At 38.7% G+C, this 14,341-nt stretch overlaps 1 protein-coding gene across 1 annotated transcript in view; it reads left to right on the top strand.

Moving 5' to 3' along the window:
- Window positions 1-14,341, top strand: part of fw (furrowed) — a 524,942-nt gene that overhangs the window by 312,392 nt on the left and 198,209 nt on the right. Inside the window, exon 3 of the mRNA XM_067146533.2 lies at window positions 3,900-3,958. Coding sequence (XP_067002634.2) covers window positions 3,900-3,958 — 59 coding nt within the window. The remainder of the gene's footprint in view (window positions 1-3,899; window positions 3,959-14,341) is intronic.

The raw sequence follows: 14,341 nt of genomic DNA, 5'->3' as shown, positions 1-14,341 counted from the left end.
GACAACACATACACCCAGCCCCCATGCCAGGGAAATTAACCAATGATGGTTAAAATTTCCGACTCTGCGAGGAATAGAACCCGGGACCCCTGTGACCAAAGGCCAGCACGCTAAACATTTAGCAATGGAGCCGGACAACATTCATAATGGGAATTGCACAGAAACAGCGTATACCAGCATACCACATAAAATTATTTCTTAAATGAAATGTTAAAAATTCCCTCCGTCAGCACCGATACAGGCACGAAGACTGTCTGCATCTTGTTCTTTTTCTTTTCCGTGGAATTGCTTGTTGTACTCCAGTTATTGTTGTTGGGTAGTTCTGTGTTAAGCTTACTTTATTATCACTTGTAGTGTTAAGCTAGTAGTAAGCTCAACCACTAGTATTGTAAGCCGTAGTGTTAAGCTCTGGAAATACTTAAGTTGTGCATGAATTTTTATATGATGATGTTGGATTTAGAATGTTAAACTAGTAGTACTTCTTGTAATATTTCCTTTACATAGAATTGCTTGTTGTCCTCTTGTTTGTTTGTTTGTTTGTTTGTTTGTTTGTTTGTTTGTTTGTTTGTTTGTTTGTTTGTTTGTTTGTTTGTTTGTTTGTTTTTGTTGGGTAATTATGTTTAATTTTATTATTACACTCCTGTAAGTGGCCATTGCCACCGAGATACTTCCCATTTGCGATGTACTTGTTAATAATAATAATAATAATAATAATAATAATAATAATAATAATAATAATAATAATAATAATAATCCAAGTAGTTGCTGAATGGTCAGTGTACTGGCCTTCGGGTCAGAGGGTCCCGGGTTCGATTCCAGGCCGGGTCGGGGATTTTAATCGCTTCTGCTTATTTCTTTTTGGCTCGGGGACTGGGTGTTTGTGTGTGCCCGTCCCAACATTCTCCCCTTCATATTCACACAACACACTACACTACCAGTCACCACAGAAACACGCAATAGTGATTACATCCCCCATCCCTCCATATAGGGATGGGGTCAGGAAGGGCATCCGGCCGTAAAACAGGGCCAAATCCACATTTGCACCACAATTCGCACCCGCGACCCTACAGGTGTGGGAAAAGCGATAGGGAAAGAATAATAATAATATTTTTATAATAATAATAATAATAATAATTATTATTATTATTATTATTATTATTATTATTATTATTATTATTATTATTATTATTATTATTAACAATTTCCTTGCTATTCCGGGATTCAATGCAACGGCGGGTGGATGCATGTATCAATGCTAACGGAGGGTACATGTAAGAAAGAGTTCCATGTGATGTCCTGGTACGTTCTGTTCCTGTGTGTTTCGCATTATCAATGTACTATATAGAAAATGGGTTCTAACAAAAGCGTTTCAGGACCCATGTCCGCTTAACATCTTTTCGTCTGCAACGTCTTAGGAAAGTGTCCTGAAAGCTTGGATGTACCGTATTGTCATATCCTGTACGTGCCTAGCTTAACAGACAACCTGTGAAAATAAAGTTCGGTGAATAGTCCTGTACTATCAACATAGATGAACAATGCACGACTGTCCTTCGAAATAGTCCCCTCCCATAACTATGCTCTGCTCAGATCGGCGATACATGTCCTGGAAACTTTGCAAGAAGGCTTCCTTTGGGATGGTGTTCAAAAGCCTCGTCACGTTTCGCTGGATGCCAGGAATATCGTCAAATCGTGCGTAACTTTTCGGTTCCGACCTTTTTCCGACGAGGAGATCCCGGAGAACGCCATTCCATGCTTTGCCGTTTCGTTTCAGTGTCGTACCTGAGACACCAGGTTTCATCCTCAGTGACAACACAGTTCAAGAAATTTGGCGTAGCATCCGGCGTTTCGACAAAATCCTGTGAACCCTTTAAACATGCCTGTTTCTGATCGTCAGTCAAGTGATGTGGCACAAGACGAGAACACGTTTTCCTCTTCCCTAACTTCTGGGTAACGATTTGCCGCACAGATTCACGGTTAATCTGCAGTTCATCCGCTATCATGCGCACAGTTAATCGCCGATCGTTCGTGTTTAATGTCCTCACCTTCTCACTGTTTTCGTCACTGACGGCGGTCGCCGGTCTTCCGCTACGGGGTTCTCAGAAACACTTTCCCGGCCTTCTAGAAAACTCGTACACACACTTCAAGGACAGTACTTGATTTACATAAACACGTACCAGAATCGCATGCGTTTATTTCGGTGTCTTGCCAAGCTTAAAACAAAACTGTACATTGATCTTTTGGTCGTTCATGTTCCAGTTCGCAGTTCAGAACCAACGCACTAAACACGCACTGTGTCAAACAGGTCTTACACGGCACACACACGATGCTCAACTGAACAACGTTGGGAGCAGGTGGTCAAAACCTGCTGCTACATAGGTGCAGCGTTGTGTGTCGCCGGATCGACCGTTCTGACTTCATTTACCGAACTTTTTTGTCACAGGTTGTTTAACATACGGAAGTCTAAATAAATAAGTGCTGATAGAAATGTATCTTCCGTTAAAACGAACAACTCCCTTCTTCTTATTCTTGATGATGATGCTTATTGTTTAAAGGGGCCTAACATCTAGGTCATCGGTCCCTAATGGTACGAAATGAGACGAAACGTAATGACAATTTAAAACTCCAAAATCATCCATGGACCAGAATTCAAAACGCGATAACGAAGAATGAATGGAAGGATATGAATTTAAAACAATCAGTGGATCCCATCCGCAATGCCCCACCTTCTAGAAACTATCGTAAAAGAATAGCATTACTGACCAAGGCACTGCTTCTAAAGCACAATCCTGAATCGATGATGCTTTTTGTCAAAAGGGGTCGAAAATCCAGGTCATCGGCCCCTCATAATTGTACTTATCGCTAGTAAAGTAGAACCGTGGTAGTTGTCATTTTGCTGTACTAATCAAAAGTGGCGTAGACTCGCGGTATTCCACATATTATGGTACTACTCACATGTAATGTAATACGCACACGTAACGTAGACCTATGGTGTTTCTCACATTGCGACGCCACTTACAGGCTACGCAAACCTATGGTGTTCCTTACATAGGTGTACTAATCACTAGGACTCGTACTATCCCGTGGTGTTCCTCACATAGTAGGTACTAATCATAGGCAACGCAGATCCACGGTGCCGCTCATATAGTGGTACTAATTACAGGCAACGTAAGCCCGTGGTGTTCCGCATGTAGTGGTACTAAACACGGGTACTGTAAACCCCATCCTGATTCACACGCTGTTGCTACTAATCACAAACCTATTGTGTACCTAATATAGTGGTACTACTCGCAAGTAAAGGCGACCCATGGTGTCCCCTGGGTGATGTACTAATTACAAGTAGTCTTATGATTCTAATTTGATCATCCCTTGGCCACCCGTTTTAGTCGCCTCTTACGACAAGCAGGGGATACCGTGAGTGTATTCTTCCTCTGCGTCCCCCACTACAGGGGTTTCTTCTTATTATTTTTCTCTTTCTCAGACTTCTTCTTCTTCTACTACTTCTTCTCCTCCTTCTTTCCTAAGCCGTAAGTGTAGCCAGCCCTAGTTACTCCCGTCGGGGTTGGCAAATTCAAAGGGAGTACCCTTTTCTGTGGTGCGACAAATCTAAAAGTATGTTTTTTCCAAACTAACACGTCCCCTAGCCCCTTAAATATGATTAAAAAAACAGAAACTTTTGTGCATCAGCTGGACTTCAATTTACAGTGACGTTCTATTAATAAGTGAAGATTTTAAATTAAAGATTCCAGGAAAGAAATTCAACTATTAAATTTCTCACTTTCATTCATTAGTGATTATTTTCTCTAAAGTAAATATTGAGATTAGAACTGTATTAAATGATCGTGTGTGTTTTACTATAACGTTTTTGGCAATCTCTAATTTATGGTTTATTTTTGTTTCAGAACACCGTCGATTGTGTGTTCTCCAACAGGCACGTGGCAAGGAGATCTCCCTTTTTGTGGTAAGCATGATCAGTACTCTTACATTCTTACAATATATAAGACGATTCATGTCTGTTTTTGTTATTTTAAATTTCGTCTCGTTAACTCGTGTTGGACTGGAAAATTCACTCTACTCAGTTACGCTCAATAGTTCGGATATATTTCAAAATTTAGAATGCACACAGCAGTAACATCACTCCCAAACATACTGTAATATTTTTAAATATTCCTCTTTTCTTTTTTTTTCTTTTATACAATTGACTTCACGTCGTACCGACAAATATAAGTCCTATGGTGACGATGGGACAGGAAAGTGTTGGAAGTGAGTAGGAAGCGGCCATGCCCTTAATTAAGGTACAGCCCCAACATTTGCCTGGTGTGGAAAAGAAAAAAGGAAATGGCGTATGGCATTTATTGCCGGGAGTGTCCGAGGACAAGTCCGGCTCGCCAGGTGCAGGTCTTTTGATTTGACGCTCGTAGGCAACCCGCGCGTCGTGATGAGGATGAAATGATGATGAAGATGACACATTCACCCAACCCCAGTGCCAAAGGAATTAATCAATGATTGTTAAAATTCCCGTGTGACCAAAGGCCAGTACTCTAACCATTTAACCATGGAGCCGGAAATGGAAATGGGAAACCATGGAAAACAATCCTTTCGACAGTAGGGTTCGGACCCACTATCTCCCGAATGCATGCTCACAGCTGCGCGCCCGTAAGCGCACAGCCAACTCTCTCGATATATTTGAAAATAATAATTTGATGAATTATTCTATATCTTACAGACTTACCGGGGGAACTACCTGTATTAATTCTTTTTGTAGCCTCGCGGTTCAAATATATTTCTTTACGACAGGTGACCAACTGATCAATAAGCATAAAGAAAAATCGCTTTAGAAGAGTTCCGAATTTAAGTAGACTACGAAGTCTTAAAAATAGCTCTTCAGTCTCTTTGAACTCATCTTGAGTTTGTACGTAATTTATGTGTAATTAACGTATGCAGGAAAGGGAAAGGCTAAAAAGAAAGTAGATGTAAGATGGCCCATATTACAGATGAGTTATTGGTTGTTCGTAACATGTTAGCCGATGGATGAATTGCAGGCGAAAATATTTTCTTCTGAAAATGGAAGAAATAGATAATTACTAGACCTGAATATGTATGCACACTCAAATGTTAGAAGATGCATTCAAATATCGAAGAAACGTGAGCTGGTTCAACCTCTACGCCTGTCAGTGAAGATATTTTATACAATGAAAATGTCCTTTCATTCTTCATCTATCAATACGCAATTGAGCTGAAATTCTCAGGTGAAATTGACGGAACATCGGAAACCACGAAACCACGAGATGACAATACCTGGTACTGACTGGATTTGCTATGATCGTATGACAACTCTCGAGGATTCCCTAGTTTCACTTGTAATCTGAACTGCGTAATATTATTTCACAACAAGCATATTATACAGATGGAAGCTAGTTTTAAAATTAATTCATACCCAGTTGATTGCAGAGATTGTAGGTATTAATTACCATTATTTATGTGATAACAGAAGAATAGCAGGTGATATTACTATGCTAGTCTACAAGTAAAATATTCACTTTGCATTAATTCAGAATATTAACTTTCTTCTGGTATATGTATTTACGTATATGCACTATCAAATACTTGTCAAATTTTCTCTGAAGGTATGACTTACAAAGCTTATCACTACAGCATACCAATAAACACGTATTTCTCATATAAATCCGAGCTCTGGTAATGACAATGTAATGTGAACTAGTCTGCGTGTAGAGAAGACAATAGTAGAACTATTACGCCATGATAGAAATTCTGGAAGTTCGGACAGAAGATGCCGACAAGAGCCCAGTCACGCACTACTTATGTCCGTGTCGTCCTCTTGAGTGCAGGCTCCGTGACCCAGACTCACTTTCCATCTGGGGCAGCAGAGTGTGGTTCCTGTAGCGAGTGGGTGCTCGTCCCTCCTCCTACAACACACGAGCCGCTTCCTTATGTCCGCTTTGATTCGTTTGGTCATTAAAATGTACCTTACGAAACAACAATGTGTCAATCTACAAGTAGATATTTCTCTCTAATAGCAGTCCTCTTAATTTCAGTTTTAAATATCTCCATGTGGACACCCGTTGCTGTAAGATTTCTACATGTAAAATATTTCTTCTGAGACATATGGTGTAAAGCTGAGAAAGTAGTTCAAATTCAGTCATAGATCGCCCAGAAGAGATCCGTTCCTCTGTCTCTGGCAGAGTAAAATGGAACATCGAAATTAACAAGCAGGCAGACTACCTATAAATAGGTCAAATCAAAAATCCTGCACGCTCGATCACAGGTCATATTATTATTATTATTATTATTATTATTATTAGGACCTTTATTTCTCAGCAGAAACAAATTATTTTAACTCCTAAAAACGATTTATCTGTAATCAAACAGAAAATTAACTCCATAGAAAATGTTAATTTGCTCCGTTATTTCAGGAGCAAGTAAAAGAGACGTGTGTATGTCCAAACCTCATCCCGTTTCTCTACGGGATCGGGTATGAAGTGAGATTAATCTTCGTTGAGAGTTTTTAGTTCGGATGCCCTTCCTGACGTCAGCCTCATCAGAGGAGGTAATGAGATTAAATGTATTATGTGCCATATTATAGTAGGAAGAGAGAGGGTGACACCTCGTGCCGGCACATAGCCTGCTCTTATTGAATAGTACCAAGTTGTCTGCTCAAGACTTAACGTCTCCATCCGACGGGCAAATCACCGTCAACAGCGTCATATGCCCTCACTCCATATAAGCACTGCGGAGAGTTTTCGAAGTGAATCCAGACTTTTGGCACGCAATCTAGTGATTAATTGCCGGATGGAGAGAGTTTTTCGACCAACGGAACTCGAACGAATTAAGCACAGTGGTAGACCTTAGAAACTTAACGCTCTAACGATCATAGCCACTGGGCAGGCTAATCTAAAGAGAAATGTATTGCACAAAATGTTTTAAATAAACTGCTTCTACGGATCAGTGGTCGAGTGTCGGCCTCCGGATCACAAGATAGCGGTTTCAAACCCGTCAGAGGTAGCCGGATTTTTAAAGGGCGGGAAAATGTCCGTGTCGTACGATTTCGGCATGTAAAAGATCTCTGGTGACACATTTCAAATTTAACTAATCTTTTTTCGGACATTGTCGCGACGCTGCTGGGTGAAACACTAACAGAGAGCTCATTACTCATCCTTTGCCTCTTGACAATAATCATTGGTGGGATGTACTGAACACAGGCACTGATACAGCATATCCTGTTGTGCGCATTCCATATCTTCCGCTTTCTTTAATTTTTTTAAAATATAAAAGCAACATTTTTGTTCCTTTCTGTACCGTGAGAACTCACTTTCAACTCCATTAGATTTTCTCATTGCATCCATTTTTTATTTTTTGCACAGGCGTTCCAGAATATTGAAGAATTTATACACTTGTTCCCTTTGAATCCTCATCGCTCGTGTAATTGAAGTTGTTCCAATTTGCCTACTTGACAAATTAGGACGTCTTCCCATGAATGTTGAAAATCAATTTTTTGCCTACCAGGGCTTGGTCGTGATTGATATTATGTAGAGAATCGTTTTCTTTCACAAAGTCAAACTCAAGTATCGATACTATTCAGGAAATGGAAGTAGGTACGATTTCGGAAACCTCGCCATTTTATCTTTATGAGATCCTTGAATTCAAACCAGTGCTAACTTATGTCACTAGCTACCAGTGTTGCCAACTTATATTTTCAAGATCCGCTAAATACTACTAAAAATCCGCTAAAATTCCGCCAAGAAATCCGAACTCAAATAATGAATAATAATAACAATAATAATAATAATAATAATAATAATAATAATAATAATAATAATAATAATAATAATAATAATAATTTTAAATGTTTGCACTCACCTGATCTGTGAGTTTCACTGGGATTAACCCCTGTCTGTGAGTCGGCGACCTAAAACTTGTAGGCGTTTTAGTGCCGGGTGCAAACTAGGTGAATCCCGTACCTCAAGGGCACACACAAAACAGGCCAATTCATTAAACGGTCTTCCTTCATGGTACATAGTTTCATTATCTGTCGTCATTCGTCAACTAAGAGAGAAGTACCCTTTCCCCACGCATTACAAATTTATGATACCATGGTATCATAACATCAAATCCAAGTAACGTGTTTTCCACATGTGACCTAGCTCCTGACAATAAATACGAACTAGCTCGGAGACAGACTGGAGGACAAATGTTAAAAAACGTCAAATGGATAAAACACTAAATTCCGCCGTAATAAATCCAGAATTCCGCCAAAATAATCCGCTGTCCACTAAATGATATATTTCTCCGCCGACAGCCTTCTGATTCCGCCAAATATAGTGGAAAATCCGCTCAGTTGGCAACACTGCTAGCTACGTGAGAATTAAGACGTATTAATGCAGTTTGAAGTCATATATAACACGACTCTTTCAGTTTCTTATCGGATGTCCGTATCCTCACTACGTAATGAGAAAGTTACACTGAAGCGATAAGAAACAAACTTAGCGACATATTCTACCGGTACCTAAAATTGACCAATTATTAAAATGCTTTCATGTTGGTAGACTTTACGCAGTGTATCCTATTTTATTTATGACACATGCCCCTAAGAGAGTTGCACTCCAGTTATAACAGACATTACAAAATATATTATTATTATTATTATTATTATTATTATTATTATTATTATTATTATTATTATTATTATTATTATTATTATTATTATTATTATTATTATAGGTCATGCAAATTAGAAGACAATATCACGAAAAAATTAACAATAGATTTACAATAATAAAAATTAGAAAAATGACAAAAAAATTACCAATAGTTTTTTTTAAAATTTGATACATTCAGATCAGGATCAGATCATATCTACGTTGTAATTACTGGCTACATATTCTATAAATGAGTAATTGCAAAATATTTATGTGCAGTCACGGGCATATACTGACAGGATAGGTGCGTGATTAATAGTGTAAACAAAACAAAAAAAATTCCAAACTTTACAGACAATTGATGTCCACATGTATAACTATCAAAGAGATTGTATAATTAATTCCATTTCCTTTTTATATTTTTTGAAGATAGTTTATGTGTATTCTCTGAAGTAATCCAGCAGGCATTTTTTGAAGTTCGGTAAGGACTTCGAGAGATCTCTGACCTTTTTTTTTTTTTTTTTTTTTTTGCTAGTTGCTTTACGTCGCACCGACACAGATAGGTCTTATGGCGACGATGGGACAGGAAAGGTCTAGGAGTGGGAAGAAAGCGGCCGTGGCCTTAATTTAGGTACAGCCCCAACATTTACCTGGTGTGAAAATGGGAAACCACGGAAAACCATCTTCAGGGCTGCCGACAGTGTTGTTCGAACCTACTATCTCCCGAATACTGGATACTGGCCGCACTTAAGCGACTGCAGCTATCGAGCTCGGTATGACATGTGTTTGACTACGCTATTAAACGTAGTACACGTCCTTACAAACAGCGAATTTTTGTGAATTAATATTTTCGATAAGGAATTATAAAATTGCGTCCGGCTAAGCAAATTTGATTTTCTTACGTTGAAGTGTTTTCTGGCTAGCAGATCACCATTATTTATAATACCATTTATAATTTTGTGCAGAAAAAGTTGTTGATATCATTCTCGGCGAGCGTTTAATGGAATGTAGCTAACTCCTTCCAATAAGTTACCTATATGAAATTCTTAACCTTAAACTAAATGGCACCATCTCTAGATTAAACTTCTACGGAGGTGTTGCGATTTAGGCGCCAATACAAATTACGAAATCTTACCATTTTACTTCAGGGCGCACTGTCACATATAAGTCTAGGAACGGGAGGGAAGAGACCGTGAGTATCGTGGATAGACCATGTGACGATTGAGTCAAATGAATTATGAGAAAGAGCTATACAATAACATCAAATAGGGAATCCAGAATATTTAGGGTAGGCCTATATCACAAGGAATGAAGGGAAGTGTCGAATACTTCAGCTCGCCATATAATGAAAGATCTTCGAGAATAAAGTTAGAGAATACCAACGGGTTTCCTAGTTAAAGAAGCTGAGAGACTGGTACCAGATATCTTCAGCAGAATAGCTCCAAAATCAACCAATAAGACTGAAATCATCATTATGACAATCAACATCCAAAATAGATAAGCCACAAGATGTAGAACGTCATTTTTTACGGTATGGCAGTAATCCAAATATAATAATTCTAAACTCAAAGGAAGACGTTCCTTTAACCCCCCCCCCAAATCCCATGGCATTACAGCCCTTGAAGGGCCCTGGCATACAAAGCGACCGCTGCTCAGCCCGAAGGCCTGCAGATTACGAGGTGTCGTGTGGTCAGCACGACGAATCCTCTCGGCCGTTATTCTTGGCTTTCGAGACCGGGGTCGCTATCTCACCGTCAGATAGCTCCTCAATTCTAATCAGGTAGGCTGAGTGGACCTCGAAACCACCCTCAGGTCCATGTAAAAATGCCTGACCTGGCAGGGAATCGAACTCGGGGCCTCCGGGTAAGAGGCAGGCACGCTACTCCTACACCACAGGGCCGGCACGTTCCTTTAATACTCGAGAAAATATTTTCTGCAATCTTCTTAGTGTTATTTGTGAAGTATGAGGTGTGTTTTACACGCAGTATTGAGCAGCCTCCAGGCTTAGAGTTCACGAGACAACAAGGTACCTCCTGTCGTGGGCGTTTGCAACAACGTAATAGAATTGTATACAAATTAATTCTGAAAGTCCGAGTTGTTCTTCAGGCACTACACCTCTTGCGTGTTTCATACTGGAAATATATTCATTAGAAATGGGGCGTGACGTAGTAATTTTAGGTACTCAGGAGCTAAATGATCTCTTCAGAGAGAGAGCACGCAACTTCCTGACTTGCAAGAGGTCTCTAGACAAGAGCCCTTGACCGAATCTGCACGTCCTGGCAGGTGTGTATAGCCACTGGTGATGTATTGTACAAGTAATTGACTGTTACATTCTAAACGAGGTTGTCTACCAGAAAGAAATATGCTAACAGGCCTAAAGGGTGAAAAAAGAACTCTCAAATTACCTATTGTGTTTTTTCACAGGTGAAGGCCAATGTGACCTGAAATGCTGTTATCTTCTTAAACCACAATACCTCGAGTACATGTTAAACAGCCAGAGTTAGGTTACACTATAGTAGATCAGAATCTCGTATTTCAAATCATCATTGACAGTTCAATGATTTGACGATGTACAGGATCGAATTAAACTTCAGTCAGCCACTAAACCGTTCAGGAGAAATGTGGTGGTGATGGTAACGATTATATTTGTATTTTTTACGATCTCCTTTACGTCGTACCGACACACATAGGTTTTATGGCGACGATGTGATAGGAAAAGGCTAAGGGTGGAAAGGAAGTGACCGTGGCATTAATTAACGTACATTTTCCTGGTGGAAAATGAGAAACCACGGCAAACCATCTTCAGGGCTGCCGACAGTGGGGTTAGAACCCACGATATCCCGAGTGCAAGCTGATAGCTACGTGACCCAAACCGCACAGCCACTTGCTCGGTAACGATTATCCTTTCAAGGGGTTTATACCTTAGCGAATGATCACTTCAAATAATATTCAGTATTTCTGCAAATATTTCAGTGATTTTCTTGACATTTGCTCCATATGTAAGTCGCTCAAAGAAGAATGAGCGCGTGTTATTGCGTTAAGTTTCTCGTAGGTACACTTTTCTCAGTAAAACTGAACCTATAGATATATTTTTTGTTGAGGGTATCCACAGGGTTTGTGTCTACATAAGAGGTTAATTATATTTTCATAATAATTAAATTTATCTGATAAAATATTAAATTCGAGGAACATGAAAATCTCATTTTTGAGTGACTATACAATATTATTTATTGTTTTATATGGTAAGAAAAATTGATTTTGTATTGCTCAAATGGTTACATCTACTGACGGCTTTTCAAAAAATATCCCTACGATCTTAAAAAACACAATATATCCAAAATTGAAGAAAAAGGGGCAAACTTTTCACTCCTACTGAAAGGATAAATTTTTCTCTACATGATTACTTATTCATTTTAGAAATATTTTGATTTTAATTTTTGAAAGTATAGACATCTTGGTGGTTTTTCGCTCCTGATCCCTTCAGTATTTATTTAAATGTAGCTATTCTAGCTCATCCTCAAGAACAGCTCCATTTGAAGAATTTTGAAAATTACACAACCCAGCATGTTCAAACTTTTTCTTGCGGCAAGAGGTGTGTTAGGTGATATTAACTAATTTTGGTTCACTGAACACGAATCCGTTGTCCGTTTCTACGCATCACGTCACGTTTTATCGCAATAGGTATATCAAAACAAGAAATAGGCCTGTATATTGCATTTAAAAAGTACTGAAAAATGTTGATAATTTTGGAAATATTTATATTTCTTTGTATTATTATACTGTATATATTTTGAAATAGTTCAATATTGTCTTGAATTATTATATACAATGAATAAGTATTGAGCATAAAATTACAATGAAATATTTAGCATTTATTGTAATATAATACTGATTTACACAAAAACACATAAAATAAACAACTCTGAGGCAATGACAGCATTTTATTTTGACAATTAAACGTGATTTACAAGCAAATAATGTAACTTTTATTCAGTATCTTTATGAATTCATAAATGTGAACAAAATAAACTTTAACAGTCCTAGATGTCCGCTTGGAATGAACACTTGGCTCCCATCGTCTCACTGCATCAAGTTTGTCTTCTCTTTTCAAACACCAACAGTAGTCGGCCATCATTGGTTCATCCCACCTCCTCTGGTATCTTCTTTCTGCCTCCTTGATGTCCTGATGGAACCTCTCTCCCATCTCTTCATTAACAGCCCCAAGATTTTCCGGAAATTGAAGTGCAGTTTCAGACTCATTCTGCGCAACTCTTTCATATCACCCAACATCGTTTTCACTATTGTTTCGTATTGTTCATCCTTTACATTTCCTAGGAACGTCATTATGACGTCTCTTATTGAATTCCATGCATCAAGTTCCACGACATTCATCGTCTGTTCAAAGTTTCTGTCTTTCAGAAGTTTTCTAATATGTGGTCCATTAAAACTGCCTTCCTTGACTTTTGCATCAGATAAATGTGGAAATTTGCTTGCAATGTACTTTAAACAGGGGCTACTTTTGTCCAAGGCCTTAACGAACTGCTTCATGATTTCCAGTTTGATGTGTAGCAGTGGCAAAATAACTTTTTGTGGGTCAACTAATGAAGCATTTGTAACATTTGTAACATTTGTAACATTTTTTCACACCAAGTGTCAAAATTTGTCTCTTGGGCCAGGAAGGTGTAGACCAGTGTTTGTCCCTAGCTCTGCTGTCCCATTTATATAAATAACAAGGGAATTTAGTGTATCCTGCTTGTTGTCCTAATACAATACCACACATCTTCAAGTCGCTACACACATCCCACCGGTGCTCACGATACTTGATTTCATCTAAAACAGTTTGCATTTTAATATTCTTTTAGTGAAACCGAATGTGCCACAGGAATCGAAGCTAGAATGTTTCCGTTATGAAGTAGTACAGCCTTTAAGCCCCTCTTGTAGGAATCCACAAACAGCCGATTCGCTGTTATCACAAAGCAGCACTGTGCCGCAATGACACATTTTCAGACAGTAAATGGCAAATAACACGAAGACTAGATGTGATACAATAGAACCAATGACATTTCTGAAATCAGGAGACCTTAGTTAGTTAAAATCACGTACCAGATGCTTTGCCGCAAAAATCATGCTGGGTAGTGTTATAAGTAAGTTATCCAATTAAGGTGCGATATATGAGATCAGAAAATAACGTTTATTCGCTGACCTAGAGAGCACATAACGCAATTCAAACAGCAAACATCAGGTGATGTACGGGACAGAGTTGGGTTCATATGCCATACTCATTATTCTGACCAGAGCATATACCTCTTCACCTCCTGAGGCCTGGTGTCCTTTTAAAAGGACACTGTTTAAAAATGGAATATCCCGTAAAAGGAATTTTTTTTTAAATAAAATAAATAAAAATTGACCTTTAGTTGGTGTTCCATTTCTTTGGGAATTCACTTACCTTGGTGTGATATGCTTCTCACTTCACTGTCTCCCACCAAAGCATCGTTAAAGAAGTATACACTTTTATGACATTTGACCGAAAGAGAAATGTTCTGGGCTTCAGAATGTTAAGTGCAAAAACTTACTGGCACAGGTACGACGGAGGATGCGTTTCAGACGAACAAAGAAACAAGGAGATCAACCTCTCATAGGTTCAACAGTAAACTAAGGAATAATAATATTTCTGAATATTCGGAAAA

This window comes from Anabrus simplex, chromosome 4, assembly GCF_040414725.1.
Source record: "Anabrus simplex isolate iqAnaSimp1 chromosome 4, ASM4041472v1, whole genome shotgun sequence".
NCBI lineage: Eukaryota > Metazoa > Arthropoda > Insecta > Orthoptera > Tettigoniidae > Anabrus > Anabrus simplex.
The sequence above is the reverse complement of the archived record's forward strand: the minus strand, read 5'-3'. Positions and strand labels throughout refer to the sequence as shown.